Raw genomic sequence first — 17,231 nt, forward strand, 5'->3', positions numbered from 1 at the left:
TGACACTGAGGTTAGCACTCTCCCTGATAACTGGCTGGGCACTTCCAGGTGCAGCTGGTTCCTGTCCTTGGAAAAAGGAGATTAGGGTCCCACATTTGAATTGTGGAAGAGAGGTGATCAGAGGCCACAGACAGTTATGGCTGGTCATAAAACTAGTCCCCATAAAGACACTTCTTAGGTCGGAAGTATCCCCCTCTTAGCCTCGAAATTCCACCCTACCAAATGGTATCGTGTTTGAATTATGACTTGCCTCATCCGCCTCCCCCCCACCCCCCAAGTATTCAAAGAATCTCTAACTATGCTGTATATAAGCATCAAGCCTTCCAAGCTCGTGGTTGTACTCCTGTCCTATGCTGTGGGAAGGTCTGCGATCTGAGTCTGACTTGAAAATAAAAAGACTCTTCTGCATGATTGCATCGGACTCTGCAGTTCTTAAACTCTCCTGGGTTTCCCGCAGAATCGCAGCATAATAATGGACTGAAATGCCTCCAAAACCAGGAGTCCAAAGAAAGCTTTCTTTCTATGTTTTATTGGCTATTTTATTACAGTAACAAGAAAAGTGAGTAATGTACACCTATGTGACACAGTATAGCCTGTGATGACCATGTATCTGAAAGGATACAAAGCATCCTCAGGTTTGTTTACTGGTTAGATAACACAAGGCTGGTTATACCATGGATCATGATTTGAAGTATCTGCCAGTGAAATCCCTAGGATACATGAGACTCATATTTTACTAAGGCCTCATACACTATGCCATTGATAGAGCAATAACTGACCATGAATCAGAGTCCTGTTCCTGTCATTGACAGCAAAAGCCAAAAATGGATGGAAAAGACTCTATAGTGTTTCCTTATTAACACATCTAAAAGAAGTGGACAATTTCCCCATCATCCTTTATAAAGGTGATTATAAACTCCATTAGCAAACAGTGGTGAATTAATTAGTGACGATAGAGCAGTAAAAAAAATGTTTATCTAGATTGTCCATACATAAAGTTATTTCACCAAAAACTTAGCTGTTTGCATCTTGTAAAAGTACCTACCACCCCTCTGTATATAACATTCTTCACATTGACTAAAAGTGAGTGACAGCAACAAGTGTATTTATATATCTAATTGGTTGCCTTTTAGACACTGAAGAAAATAGGTTATAGGTCTCCACACACAGGCTGCTCTACACACAGGAGCACAGGCTGAGTAGAAATGAACTATAAGGTCACTTTAGAGTCCCATGCTAGGGTGGGACATGAAGATTGTAATAGGGTTGGCATGTATAAGGACCCATGTAGTAAGAAGACAGGCATGCCCAAGATGTGACTACAGGGAGCAGAGAAAAGAAACTGAGAGCATTGAACCCAGATTCCTCAGCTGCTGTAGTGAGCAGATAGAGTCTGGAAGTAAAACAGCCATTCCTCATATGCAGAAACTTCCCATTGAGGTCTGAGTTTGCTTGTCTCCAGAGCAGGATCTGATATGTCGATTTAAATAATAGTGGAGTTAATAAGATTTCTAGAATTTTTGTCTGTTTTCTCCCATTGGTGTTGTGAACATGCTATACCAGAACAGACACATTTGTACCTTTCTATGGTGCCACCACAAAGTATGTCATCAGTTTTATTAGCAGGAATTTGCCAAGTTTCTTAATCAGCATTAAGAGTCTCTGTGGGAATGAGTATATTATAATGAGCTCTGTTGAAGGTTTGCTGTGAGTCAAGCTGTAGAATTCACAGACTTGGGTGGAGTTTAGCTGCAAAAATGAGGAGTGAGACTGTGAAGGCCATAGAAGTAGTTCTAGACAGAAGAATATATGCACAAATGGAGGGCAGATCCAGACAGACAAACAAGTAGAGTGACATGGGATATATGTACATGACATAGCCACATATACACAGCCACACATATACATGTATAACATACAACACAGTAAGGATGCATAGCACAACACACATACACATATGCCATACATACACCACTGGCACACATGTACATTTACATATCTGCACAGATGACATATATAGCATATACAGTTTACATCTATTTATAAATATGCCTACATTCAAGCATATCACAGATATGCCCTACTAGACCCTGTGTGTATTATATATCTCTTGGATACCATTAAAAACATAGATTTGAATTTGGTTTTGACAGAACTCCAAATTGCTACATTTTAGTCCTTTTTTATTGTGTATATTTGTGACCTGGTTTACTAGATTCTTACTAACTGCGACAGTTCAAATTAGTTGGTGATTCTATAGTGTTGATTCTGAAAGCTTGAGCTGGAAAAGGACCAAGAGAAAAAGAGAAGGACGATTGTGAGTGACTAATGTTAGTGACTAATAATGCATAGATTTTAGCAACAAATTAGAGTTCATTTGATTCTGGTTATATAATAGAGTGACTATTTATCAAATAATACTAAGTACTAGGAACTTTTGACTGGGAGCATGGCTACTACATTTCAGGAACTGCAGGGTAAGCAGTTCATGTATATTCCAACTTTTTTGAAATGACACAGGTGACAGCTAACACATGACTCGCTCTTCTCAGAATGCATCCTCAGTTTGACAGCAATCTAATGTCCTAGAATGGGGTCCTAGAAATTAGGATCCCTGGAGGAAATACCTTGCTGGGAATCAAAATGACCTTTACCTAAAGCCCTGGTTTATCTCCCAGTTCCCACACAACTCAATTTACATGTGCATATTTCTTGTCCTTTGTTTTCTCTTTATATAAATTTGGATAGTGCTATGAGCAAGGCAGAGACATACTGAGAATTTCTTTTTCCCTGGATTTGGCCAGAAATGTAATCAATTCATTTTCCATATATAGTATATATAGTGAATGAAGGTGTGTGTATACTGATTCAGGTGAAAGTTCAGAAAGAACTAAGCTTTATGGCTAGGAGTGGCACTAATAAGAGTTTTGCAACAAAAACAGCTGTTAAACTAGGTATTGTTCCCTAAACTATCCACTATTCTGCTTAAGATACTTTGGTGAAACTTCAAACTAGAAGCTTCTGTGAATGTCTGTATACTACAAATAGAAAATGGCACTTCTTTGAGTCTTGTCTTCTTGCTCTGGTAAGTTTAGTAGTTTTGTTGAAGTTTGTTTTCTAAATAGTCTTTAATCTCCTGAGCAACAACACAAGTGTGCCTGGCCTCCTAAATGGCTCATGAGAACCTAAGTTGTTTGCTTTTTCTTGGTGATATCAGGGAAATTGGGGTCCCCTTATAATACAAGAATTAAGAATGGACTCAAGCATAAGCTTGAGGACAATTTCATTAGAGTTTAAAAGAACCCCAGGGTAGGCAAGCTGTAGACTTAAGCAGCTTTGCAGAAGGGAGAGAGTGGAGGAGAGAAAGAAGAAGCAACGCTGATTGAGTTAAGCCAGTATGGAGGCCAACCATATGGTGGGGAACAGAGCTTTATAGAAAGAATGAAAAGAGGGGTGGCATGTAGCTTAGTTGGTATCTGCCTAAAAAGAATGAAAAAGTCAAAAGTATTAGAGAAAGTATATTTAGGCGTTGACCAGCATTGAAAAGAAAAGACAAACAGCAAAAGAAAAAAGTTAAACCTTTCTAAGTCAGACAGACACTACAGAATCTCATGGCAGCTTGTAGGGACTACACTGGGGAGCAGGAATTCAGGGAAGCAAAAGTACATTGTCTAATTAAAAAGCTATTCTTTCTATCATTTTTAGCAGGATTTGAAGATGAACCCACCCTCTTGAGGGATGGTTCCTTAGCTAGGTCAATAACTTGTCTAGGAATGTTAAATCTCTGCACAGGCCAGAGATTTCATCCTCTCTGCCAGAGGAAATAAGTTCCTCTGAGCCTTTATTGCTGCTATGTCATTAGGATATCAGTTTCTAGCTCTATTGCTAGTGGAGTTTAACTACTTCTATTTGCAGGGATACAGGGCAGCAGAGAGGCATTGGTTCTGCTCTGTTCTGGAACATGTTAACCGAGGAAGGGACCTTCCCCTCCCATTTCCCCAGGACACAACAGGGTTATCCACAAGGCAGGGCACTGACATGATAGCCCTGCAGATCCCACCTGTAACACTGATATTATACATCAGGTGCAGGTTGTAACAAGTGCAGAACCTCAAGTACTCTAGGTATGAAACAGGGATGGGTTCCTCTTCTCAATGACTATGATATATCCGCTCACTGCTACTTATATCTGTGCTGCCCTTGTCTGAGTCAGCAGTGGAGTTTTCTTGGTAGTATGCTCCTACCCCTACCCCCACTCCCACCAACCAACCTCGGAGTCAAACTTAGGGTTTTGACACATTAGGCGAGCATTCAACCACTGAGCTATATACTCTATCCCTCAAAAATCAACTGATTGTTTTTGAAACAACTCACTTTGTAGCCTAGGCTTGCTTTTAAGTACATGCATTCCTTTCGCTTTGGCCTCCCAAATACAGGGATTATATGAAACACCATGCCCAGCCCAGAAGTCAATCTTAGACTGAGAATTGCTCTTTTCCTTAAATCAGAGGTTTGTTTTTCTCCTTGGGCTTTGTTTGGTGTGGTATGTTGGCAGAGGCACTGCACTCTGAGTTGTTTTAAGTTTGCTAGTAGTCAACGTATAGGCTTTAATAATGGCATAGACAATCATACATCCAGACCAGCTTCTATCTGTGTGTCATAGGCAGGCCTATGTGTATATGTGCATGTTCATGAGATTGGATAGTATAAGGGAAAACTCTGTAAGTCATAGCTGCTTCCAATAAGCAGTTGTCTTTCTCATTTTGCATGTCTAATTTTAAGGTTTTTATGACTGAATTGATTCTTGGCACATCTTAGAAAGGCCTATCCCTGTGTATATGAGCATTTCCCATATGCCATGTAAAAATATTAAAACTTGAAGTAAATAGTCCCAAATATATGTGGATCTGACAATTTTCACAAAAACATGATTTTTCTTTTTAAGAGAGGATATTTATTTTAGGTATTTATTTTATTTTAGGGGGTTATTAAAGAAATGTAGTTGATATATATATATATATATACACACACACGCGTGTGTGTGTATACCAGGTTTGTGTATATGTGTCATTAATGCCTCATATATTCCTTATATAACATGTTTCACATATAGCCTAACATTTAACATGTGTTACAGATCACAAGTGGCAGTGAGCGCAGGTGTTTAAAAAATATGTAGTCCTTAAAGTGATCCAAGAGAAAAGATCATAATTGGAATTTTTGCCTAATTTTTATTCCATCATCTTCTAGACAAGCTGATGCCCTGTGTTAGGAAGTTAGTCTGAGAACACTGCAGGACCTACTGAAACAGAACTCAAAGGCCAATCCCATATTGCCTGAATTGTCCCATTCCAAGAAAGACCCAGAGCTCCCTCCTGTGGAGCTCTAATCTAATCTGTGGAGCCTGAACTAATCTGGGACTCTACCTCGAGAGTATACATAACTCAGAGGAGTACACACTGGTGACTCAGGACCCCAAGTCCAGGATTCCCCCTTAACCCCCTGCCTGCTCAGAAACACACTTTGTGGATAATGAGCATGACCTTGTACCCTAAAGAGGCCTTGATTGCCTAATCTTGAGCCCAGGAAGTACTAGGGCCTAAACAGCACATCTTCACGTGTGGCTTCACTTGTGGCTGTCCACAAGTCCTTACCAACATCATTTACTGAGTCCGTGGATGTATATATGTGATTTGACTGTCCCTCTCTCACAGCTCCTCTGTGCTCAGCAGTGCCCAGCCGCAAGACAGCCAGCATGTGAATGAAGACACAACTTTCCCTCAACCAGAAACCCAGCTCTCTTCCAAGTGTCAACACCTACAGGCATCAGCCATGGAAACTTCTCGCTCCCCTTCGCCTCAGTTTGCCCCACAGAAGCTGACAGATAAACCTCCCCTGCTTATCCATGAAGACAACTCAGCAAGGTATTGTCTTATGACAGCATGCTATGTATTTATCCCATGCAGGCTTCGAGTGTTTGTTGCTGGAGCATTGTTGCAGCTTCAAGCACTGGGGTAAAACTCAGTCGCAGAAAATTGTGTGGAGGATGAGACACAGCTCAATTGACCAGTTGTGATTTAGTGACATCAGGATCCCCTTTGATCTTAATGCATTTCATTTGCGTTAAACTCTGATACATGCCAACTATGCATGTTTTGCCAATGATCAAAATCAGATTTAGCCTAAGTATAAGATCTTTAAGTAAAGTTGAGTAATGTCCAGTATTCTCATATTCTTTAAAATACTCCTTCACAAGCCGGGCGTGGTGGTGTATGCCTTTAACCCCAGCACTTTTGGGAGGCAGAGGCAGGCAGATTTCTGAGTTCGAGGCCAGCCAGGGCTATACAGAGAAACCCTGTCTCAAACAAAACAAAACAAAACAAAAAAATACTCCTTCACTCTTTCAGTTTTTATTTGTTTTTTTTTTGAGACAGGCTCTTGATGTATAGTCTAGGTTGGTCTTGAACCCACTATGTAGCCTAGGCTGTCTATGTAACTTAACCTTTCTTTGAACTCCTTATCCTATTGCCTCTAACCTCCAAAGTGCTAAGATAGCCAAGGACTCAAGGAGCTATATCCTTAGCTTCTCAGCCTAACCCCTTTAAACTCTGGAATAACCCAGATAAAAGGCCGAGTGCCATGGGTTACCTCTTTTCAAGTTATTGGTCAGTGAGGTCTCATAGACCCTAACCATAATAGGTTATTGTGATTGCTCTTGGTTACCTTCCAGAACTTCATGCCTATTGCCTATTGTAGAAGACACCACATACTTGAGTCATAAAACATGGAGAAAAGAAGTTGGTAATGATATTAAAGCTTCATTCCCACTAGCTAAGCACCTTCATAGTACAAGAAGGTGTTATGGATGATACTAGGGGAGTAATTAATAGCCTTACCCAGCTTTGAACTCTGGGAACTATAATAATGAACTGACAAGATATGCCTACTCATGCAATAGTGACAGAAATTTTAAGGAAGGTTTTAAAACCTGTTTCACAAAACAGAACTTAATGTCTTCTACTGTTAACAGTGCGTAGACTGTAAGAGAGAACTACTATCATTCTGCTATGTGGATTTAGCATTAAACCCTCCCTTAAGTGTTTGTCTTTATGCCCATAGATTGGTACATCTCTTAACCCTCATCAGAAAAGTTTCTTTTGTAATAGATAGCAGTTAACACAGTGATCTACAACTTTTAAACATGCAGAAAATATGAAACTTCTAAGTTTTCAACCCTAAATGCAACATCAGTATTACACGTCCTCTTCCCAAAGTTCATTGATCATTGTGGAAGAGTAGCAGAGGTAGTAAATGACTATAGTGAAACTGATTTCCAGACAGGACAGGGCAGTTGTGCACGTGAGCTCACAGTGCCTTTGACTGCATGCACAAGATCAAGCCATACAAATCCCAGCATAAATGGAAGCACAAAGTCCCATCACCTATCTAAGAAGCTGTTGGCAATCAGTACCTACTGGGAGAGGGAGAGTCAATTTTCTTTCAAGATGTGGCCCCTGAAAGGCTCCCCATGCTCCAATAGATAGTCCTGCACTTATGCACATACTAACAGCACTAAGTGAACTCAGTGGTTTTAAAAGACAAAACAAAACATAAAAGTGAGAAGGAATAGTGGAGGAATGTGGGGTGGATTTGATGAAAACATAAGTAAGTATGTATGAAATTATCAAACAATAAAGATTAAGTTTAGAAAGGACATCAGTTATGTTGTTATTGCATCTCTGTCTTAGTTAGGTTCCTACTGCTATGCTATATACCACGACCAATAGCAACTTGGGGATGAAAGGGTCACTTTCCTCTCACAGTTTACAGTTCACCATTAAAGGAAGTATGAGCAGAAACTGAAGCAAGAGACCTTGGAGGGAGAACCACTACTATTGGCTTGCTCCCCACAGTGTACTCAGCATGCTTTATTATACAACCCAGGACCTCCTGCCAAAGTGGGAGGGGCTCCCCACATCAATCATTAATCATGAAAATGCTCTAGACTTAGGCCAATCTGATGGAGGCATTTTCCAGTTGAGGTTCCCTGTTCCCAGAGGACTCTAGCTTGTGTGATGTTAACAAAAATACCAACCAGCACAGTCTCTAGTGACTGTGTTGAATCCACAGTTTTATGTGTGTGCCTCAGCTGTGTTAGTCATCTTTCAATTGGTAGCACTGTTAGGGATCTGGAGAGAAAAGCTCTAGTCTGGTAGTTTCTACTTTAATAGAACCCCACAGGCTAAGTAGCTTAGAAACAACAGACATGGCTTGCTCCTTCCTGTTTTATAGAGACTAGAAGACCAAGGTCAAGAAGGTGTGGCAGATTCAGAAAAGTGCTTCATAGGTGACACCTTCTTGTGTGCTCACATGGTAGAGGAGGCAGGAAGTTCTCTACTATTCTTTAATAAAGACACTAATACTATTCATGAGGCTCAATTTTCAGGACATCTGGAGGAAAGACTGACAGATCTGTATGAGCTTGGTCTACATAGTGAGAGCCTATCTCAAAAAAAAAAAATCAACCTAAGAATTTGGGTACATATACATGTTTTGTTTTCCATACCAGTAGGAAACGCAATAAGATGACGTGTGTGGTAGACAAACTGTATACCATTTTCTCATGCCAGTCAGCTTAGGGTGCTCTAGCTTCTCAAGTCACTAGAACTACAGTGAGCACAATGGACTTCGTGGTGAAACAAAGTCTTACACTGGGGCTCAAGACCTGTGTGAGTCTAGGAAATGGCTTTTTGTCCCAGTGAATACTGGCTGGTACACCCTCTCCCTCCCCCCCCCCCCTTCCTTGACTTCGTTTGCTATTTATGACAGACTGGCCGGAAATTCAGTAATCCTCCTGCCTCAGCTTCCCTAGTGCTAGGATTACAGGCATGAGTTAGCTAGAAACTTGTAGTTTTTAAACTATGTTTGCCCAAGGTGAGTCACTGAGATTAATACAGAACAAGTAAGTTCTCAGTATACTGCATTGTATCCCTCACAGGGTGGCTTTAGGTATCAATATGTGGGAGACACATGGAACACATGACAAAGCCCCAGAGTGGAACCCATAGGTAGAGGTGCTCAGCAATAATTCTAAACACAGCAACTCTCAATATGTATTCTAGGGAGAAGGAGGAACACCCAGGTACCTGCTGATATGCAACAGCCTACTTTTAGGTTTGTGGTGATTCTGTCCACTGATAATTTTTCCTACAAAGGGTGAATTAATAAATGGTGCTTGATGCATTTGTATTGCCCTCAGAATAAAAACAAGAAATCAAAGAGTATATTATAGCTGTAGCTCATGCGATAGAGCATTTGTCTTCCCAATGCAAGCCCTTTGGGAATTCAATGCCTATTTTCATAAGAAAACAAAAATGAGTTAAACAGTTCTTATGTCATTCAGGATCTCTTTGTCTTTGTCCAGGTGTGTGGCAGAGTTTGAGTTGGACTGCTAGGCATCCAGAGACCATGAGGGGTCAGATGAGGACACTTTCCATCCTCCTGCTATCTTTCTATTTGGCTGGTTGACAGTGGGTCTTTGTGTTGGGATCCCTGTGTGGGTCGTGGGTGGAAATCTGTACATGTCAAGATTTCAGAGGACAGCCCTTGTTTTTGCAGAATCGAGCGGGTGATGGACAACAACACCACTGTGAAGATGGTGCCCATAAAAATCGTGCACTCAGAAAGCCAGCCTGAGAAGGAGAGCCGTCAGAGTCTCGCATGCCCAGCTGAGCTGCCCCCACTGCCCAGTGGGCTAGAGAGGGACCAGATCAAGACACTGAGTACATCAGAGCAATGCTACTCCCGCTTCTGTGTGTACACACGACAGGAGGTGGAAGCCCCTCAAAGAGCCCGCCCTCCAGAGCCCCGGCCACCCAGCACCCCAGCACCTCCTGTCAGAGATAGCTGTTCCTCCCCTCCCTCCCTCAACTATGGGAAGGGCAAGGAGAAGACCATGGATGACTTGAAGTCTGAAGAATTAGCCAGGGAGATTGTGGGAAAGGACAAGTCTTTGGCTGACATCCTGGACCCCAGTGTGAAGATCAAAACTACCATGGATCTGATGGAGGGAATTTTTCCCAAAGATGAGTACCTCCTAGAGGAAGCTCAGCAGCGGAGAAAGCTGCTCCCTAAAGTCCCCTTACCCAGAGTCACAGAGGACAAGTAAGTAGATGGCACACACCATAGCTGCTTGTTTCTCAGTCCCTATCTCATAGGCTTAGAAGTGAAAGAAGGAACTTAGGGGGTGTATTTATATTCATGATTGCTTCTGCGGACAGGTGATGGTTTTCCTTGGGGTCCTCAACCTTAGCACTGTTTGGTAAGGTTTAAAATTACCATACCTGGATCTAGCAGAGGCAAGATGATGCCCACTGCAGCAAATCTTAGCTAAATTTTAGCAAATTTACAGCTAAATCCTCTCCAGTTTTGTCTATCACTCTGGAGAATGGGGCACTCCTGCCATCTAGTGGAAAGACAGTAGGTACTACTAAAGATCTTATAGTGTGTGAAATAGCCCATCTACTAATATGAAGCTAACTGTCCACCCCATTACCTGTCTTATGTCCATCATCTAATCTCTGTATTTAATATGCATATGATGTGCCTGTCCATCCATTTGTTTTTGAAGTAGGGTCTCTCTGAGAAGCTTGGGCTCCCTTAAACTTGATCCTGCTACCTCAGCTTCCTGAATGCTAGATTTATAGGATCTACCACCATACCTGCCTATCTCCCTCCCACACCCTTCTTGATAATGTTGAAATAGAACCTAGGTCCTCTTATATACTAAGTAAATTTGTCATCACTAAGTTACAAGTCACACCCATTTTATTTTGTTTTGAGACAAGTTAACTGGACTGGCTTTGAACTCAAAAAATCTTCCTGCCTTAGATTCCTAACAGCTGATGTTGCACGTATGTGCTACCACACTTGGCTATTTATCTTAGGTTGGTCTATACAGCTATCATGTAATCTTTACATATATTTAATCTGTATCTCTTTTTGTCTACCTGCCTTTCACCTATTTTTGAAGCACGTTACAAAGTCTGCCTCTAGTTGAACAGCATTTTCTTTCATTAGAGATGTTTTTTGTGTGTTTAAATTTCAGTTACCTAGGGGCTGAGGATGCAACTCAGAGGTAAAGTATTTACCTAGAATGTGTATGGCCTTGAATGTAATACAAATCACTGATGGGATAAGAAAAACAATTTTGCTTCTACAGAAGACATGTGACCATGTGACAGTGTCTAAAGACATTTTCTTTGCTATATCTGGGGGCATGCAGTTGGTATCTAGTATATAGAACCCAGAGGTTGTTTTCAAGATTCAGCAGAGCATAGGATAGCCCAACACATGCATAAGCACGCACACGCACGCGCACACACACACACACATTTTTAAAAATTAAAACCCTATAGTCTAGATTGGGGATATAGCTAGGTATGAGAGTACTTGCCCAATATAGCAAGGTCCACAGTTTCTAAATTAGTACTAAAAAACAATGGCAGAAATGAATAACAGTCTGTGAGTCTTGTATTAGTAGAAAAAGGTTGTTTTTTTTTTTATTTTGTTTTTGAAAACATTTTGGGCTTAGTCTTCTTTTCTCATTTCCCTGGTTCTTGTCCTTCTCTCAGTGCCATTTGTTACAACCTAGGTACTAAGTTCAAAGGGTGTGCATGTGTCACAGCTGATTAAAATTTTGGCCTCTTCACCCAGGAAACAGGACCCAGGTATGCCAGGGGTTGTGTCCTTGGCCACCAATTCTACCTATTACAGCACATCAGCCCCCAAAGCAGAACTTCTTATCAAGATGAAAGACCTGCAGGAGCCTGAAGAGTATTCAGCAGGTGACTTGGATCATGACCTTTCTGTTAAGAAGGTAAGAAAGAGAAGTACAAGTCTGATGCCACCTCAGTAGCTCCAACTCACAGCTATTAAGGTAGCTGAGGCAAGAGAATCATTTAAGGCCAGAAGTTCTGAACCAGCTTGGGAGAAATTGCAAGATCTGCCTTTATACAAACAAAATTCCTTGCCTTCTGAGCATAGTGACTAATGCCTGTAATCCCAGCACTGAGAAGGCTGAGGCAGGAGAGCAGGAGAGTGAGGCAGGAGACTGAGGCAGGCAGTTTATGCTGTGGGGTAAGTTCAAAGCTAGCCTTGGCTTCACAGTGAGATCCTTCTTCAAAAAATAAAATAAAGTAACCCTTCCCTCAAAATTATATGTTGGGCCATTGAAAGGTAATAGGACCACTCACCTCAGCAGACACCTTCCACAGCATCTCTGAGGGCATTTGTGCTTGATTTTCATGGAAGGCATTGGCATGAATAAGCTGTTCATGCTTAATGTTATTCTAAGCCTTCTACAAAACCCTTGTAGGCAGACTAGAGAGAAAGGAGCTCTCTGTAAGGGTCTCTGTGTTCTCAGGAATTATGTAAGGCCACCACCAACCATACCACCACCAACAACAACAAAAAGATGTTTAACATAGGCTTGGTAAACCTTACTGTTCTGCCTACTTTTGGAAATAGGTTTTTTGAAACATAGCCATATCCATTTGTTTATATATTGACTGTCACTGACCATGTAACAACCTACGAGGAGTAAAATTGCTCCTCTCTAGCCCCTAATAGGAAAAGTTTGCCAACCCTTGTTATTCTACATCAGGTATTGGACAGTTGGAACAGGGTGAGTGAATATATACATAGAGAGAGAAATGCCTGATTGTAGAGACCCAGATCAGTGCCAGAGCTCAAGCCCCATAAATGAGTGCTGTGTGAGGGAAAGCTGAAGCAGGTGTAGATGCCCTGTGGGAAGAGCTTGGTGGTCTTGGGGAGAAGCAGCAGAAGGGAAGGCTTCAGCTTTGTTAACTAAGAAAGAAGGTTGGAGATTAATTCAGGATCACCTTATGTGGCACCCATGGCAGTCACTGCAAGGACAGTGTTATCTCTATTGATGCCAACCTGGTAATTTGAAAGATAGCATAGATTGATCTTAATTACCTTAGAAATGTTAGGGAGGGAATACCATGAACTATTTATTCATTAAAAACATCATTCAGTGGATTCTGGGAATTAAATATGGAGATGGGTGTTTGGTCTCACAAGAGACTTTGAATTAGATTATTATGTATTTTATTCTAGTTGCATGTTCATATTTTTAAAAACAACATTTTCAGTTTTTGTCCTCATAGAACAAGTCACAGAATTTGAAGCATTTTAATTTAGGCCACAGTCTATATACTTTCCTTACAGTTAGGCCTTGTTATTTCATATTGCAGTGCATTTAGAAGTGCATACCCATAGCCCATTGGGAGAATGCTTACCCAGCTTGTATTAGGCCCTGGGTTCTTTCTCTAACACTCTACCCTACAAATTATATCTAAATATTTTAAAATTAAGGTATGGTAGCACATATCTATAATCCTAGCATTCAGAAGGAAGAGGGAAGAGGGTTAGCACAAGTTCATAGTCAGTCTGAGATACATAGCCAGCTTGTACACCATCCAGAGCTACATAGCAAGTCCATTTCAGAAATGTCACCCCAGTGGGCAGGGTGTTGCACGCCCTTAATCCCAGCACTCGGGAGGCAGAGGCAGGCAGATTTCTGAGTTCAAGGCCAGCCTGGTCTACAAAGTGAGTTCCAGGACAGCCAGGGCCATACAGAGAAACCCTGTCTCAAAAAAAAAAAAAAAAAAAAAAAAAAGAAAGAAAGAAAGAAAAAAAAGAAATGCCACCCCCCAAAACAATTTAAAAGTGATCTCACCTCCCTTTGTCTGTATAGTGTCTGTATTTGCTCTGAGAGGCACCAGGAGCTAGGATACTGTGTCACTAGAAGCAACTACTTTGGGTCTCAGGGAATCAAAGTTTGAACATTTTTTTATTATATTTTATTTATTTATTTTTGGACATAGACTCGTTATATAACTCAGACTGACCTATAACTTGTTATGGAATCCAGGCTGGCCTCTAATGTTGTCCTCCTGCTTCAGTCTCCTGGGTTCTGAGATTACATACCTGCAACAGTACACTCAGCCAGACTTATATTTTTAGATAGTAAAGATTAATTTGGCGGTTCATCCACCCCATTTTTGGGACGAAAGTACTCTACCCATAAATTGCATCCCAATCTTCCTTCTAATTAAAACAAAAAAGTGTGTGTACATGAGGGGTGGGGTTCTTTGTGTGTGCTATACACATTTGTATTTGTTATATTTACTTTAGTTTTTGAGAGAGAATCTTGCTACATAGCCTTGTCTGGCCTGGTACTTCATATGTAGCCCAGGCTGGTCTTGCAGTCTTCCTGCCTCAGCCACCTCAGTGTTAGACAGGCATGAACAACTATATCCAACTCCACATTTTATTTTACTTTTGCTCTTTGAAAATCAATGCTTGATGGCTAGAGAGATGGCTCTTGGGTAGAATGCTTACTATGGAAGCATGAATATTGGAGTTCAGAACACACATAAATATATAATGAATGTGGCAGTCTGCCTGTAATTCCAGTGCTTAGGAGACAAAGACAGCGACTCTACAGAGCAAGCTGGCTAGCTAGAATAGCCAATTCATCATTGTCTAGTTTCAAGTGAGAGACCCTGCTTCAATATAAAATGACACTCATGCCAACCTCTGGCTTTCACACACATACATGCACATCATATACACATACAGTGAAGTCAGGGTACAGCCATCATCCTAGCATTGAGGTTGAAGCAAGAGGACCATAAATTGTAAGCCACTCCGGACTATACAGAAAGACTATCTCAACAACAGTAACAATAAAACACCAGAAACAAAATTAGTGCTTTAAGGTTAGGAATATAGCTCAGTGATAGAGTACATACCTAACATGTAAGAGGTCCTGAGTTTCATTCCTAAGACTACACACAAAAATAGAAATAATAATAAATAAAACTTATTCTTTCAATCAGTAGTTATCAACCTTCCTAATGCTATGACCCTTCATACAGTTCCTCATGTTATGGTGACCCTTAACCATAAAATTATTTTCATTGGTACTTCATAACTATAGTTTTGCTACTGTTAGGAATCATAATGTAAATATGTGTGTTTCCCAATGGTCTTAGGCAACCCCTGTAAAAGAATTATTCTATCGCCCAAAGGAGTCATAACCCATAGTGTGAGAAGCACTGCTTTAAGTGGCTTGTGTAGCAGGCGGGCGGGCTTATAGTGTTACTGTTTACTGGTCTGTCTCAAAAAGACAAGATTCTAGAAATAAATGGTGGTGGCTGCATAGCAGTATGAATGTGCTAAATTCCACATTACCACACACTTACAGTGGCTAAAATAATAGGTCTATATATTTTAGTGATGCTTGCCTAAGATCAATAAGACCCACAGTTATATCACCAGCACTGTAAAAAAAAAAAGACAAAAAAGTGAAAGTTGAATGGTTTATGTTACATATAATTTTCCATAGTAACTTATTTGTATTCTGATCAGATCGAAGACAGTAGATTACACTTAAAGATGTCTCAGAATGTCACTGACATTCCTTTACATATGTTACTTTTACCTTTTTGTGATGAGATACTTAACAGACAACTTCAGAGAAGGACAGTTTCTTGTTAACTATGGTTTCATAGACTAAATACTACCGTAGTAGGTGTGACATGGTGGAGTAGAGCTGTTGAGCTCATCGCAGCTAGGATGCAGAACAAAATAGCGACAGGAAGAGCAAGATGAAGCACCTCAGATCATGTCCACTCTGTCAGTTCTCCAACCAGGCTCCACTTTCCAATAGATTTTTCAAATTCTGAAATGGTAGATGGTTAAAACCATTAATTAGGTCAGAGCTCCAAGACCTAATTGTCTCTGAAAACATCCTTCTGGACACATTATAACCTGTATGTACTTCAGGACTTTGCTAATAAGTTTCAGTCCAGTCAAGTTGACAATCAAGATTAACTGACAGACTTTTCTCTTTTTTCTTCTCTTCTCTTCTCTTCTCTTCTCTTCTCTTCTCTTCTCTTCTCTTCTCTTCTCCTTTCCTTTCCTTTCCTTTCCTTTCCTTTCCTTTCCTTTTCTTTTTTTCTAGTGTAATTTTTTTAAAATAAATTTTAAAGTAAGGTGATTCAGTATGGCTCATTACATGTGTGTATTCATATGGATCATTACACTTTTCTTTTTTCTTTATTAGATATTTTCTTCATTTACATTTCAAATGCTATCCTCAAAGTCCCTTATACCCTCGCCCGCCCTGCTCCCCAACCCACCCACTCCCGCTTCCTGGCCCTGGTATTCCCCTGTACTGGGGCATATGATCTTCACAATACCAAGGGCCTCTCTTCCCATTGATGGCCAACTAGGCCACCCTCTGCTACATATGCAACTAGAAACACAGCTCAGGGGAGTACTGTTTAGTTCATATTGTTGTTCCTCCTATAGGGTTGCAGACCCCCTTTTAGCTCCTTGGGTACTTTCTCTAGCTCCTTCATTAGGGGCCTTGTATTCTATCCAATAGATGACTGTGAGCATCCACTTCTGTACTTGCCAGGCACTGGCATAGCCTCACAAGAGAGAGCTATGTCAAGGTCCTGTCAGCAAACTCTTTCTGGCATATGCAATAGTGTCTGGGTTTGGTGGTTGTATATGGGATGGATCCTTGGGTGGGGCAGTCTCTGGATGGTCTATCCTTTCATCTCAGCTCCAAACTTTGTAACTCCTTCCATGGGTGTTTTGTTCCCCGTTCTAAGGAGCGAAGTATCCACACTTTGGTCTTCCTTCTTCTTGATTTTCATGTGTTTTGCAAATTGTATCTTGGATATTCTAAGTTTCTGGGCTAATATTTGCTTATCAGTGAGTGCATATCATGTGTGTTCTTTTGTGATTGGGTTACCTCAATCAGGATGATATCCTCCAGATGCATCCATTTGCCTAAGCATTTCATGAATTCATTGTTTTTAATAGCTGAGTAGTACTCCATTGTGTAAATGTACCACATTTTCTGTATCCATTCCTTTGTTGAGGGAAATCTGGGCTCTTTCCAGTTTCTGGCTATTATAAATAAGGCTGCTATGAACATAGTGGAGCACGTGTCCTTATTATAAGTTGGAACATCTTCTGGGTATATGCCCAGGAGAGGAATTGCTGGATCCTCTGGTAGTACTATGTTCAATTTTCTGAGGATTCGCCAGACTGATTTCTGGAGTGGTTGTACCAGCTTGCAATCCCACCAGCAGTGGAGGAGTGTTCCTCTTTCTCCACATCCTCGC

The 17,231-nt window shown here is 40.9% G+C and overlaps 1 protein-coding gene across 6 annotated transcripts in view; it reads left to right on the top strand.

The window, feature by feature from the left end:
- The window catches only part of Shroom2 (shroom family member 2), a 181,587-nt gene that overhangs the window by 157,668 nt on the left and 6,688 nt on the right, over window positions 1–17,231 (top strand). For 4 of the 6 annotated variants that reach the window (XM_029473111.2, XM_029473113.2, XM_021153610.3 and 1 more), the window contains 3 exons: window positions 5,715–5,924; window positions 9,619–10,164; window positions 11,716–11,878. In XM_029473111.2, the coding sequence (XP_029328971.1) occupies window positions 5,715–5,924; window positions 9,619–10,164; window positions 11,716–11,878 (919 nt within the window). The remainder of the gene's footprint in view (window positions 1–5,714; window positions 5,925–9,618; window positions 10,165–11,715; window positions 11,879–17,231) is intronic. The other 2 variants (XM_029473112.2, XM_021153607.3) reach the window with 2 other exon arrangements.

The sequence above is a fragment of the Mus caroli genome, unplaced genomic scaffold (genome assembly GCF_978045245.1).
Source record: "Mus caroli unplaced genomic scaffold, Mus_caroli_1 scaffold_5, whole genome shotgun sequence".
NCBI classification, from domain to species: domain Eukaryota; kingdom Metazoa; phylum Chordata; class Mammalia; order Rodentia; family Muridae; genus Mus; species Mus caroli.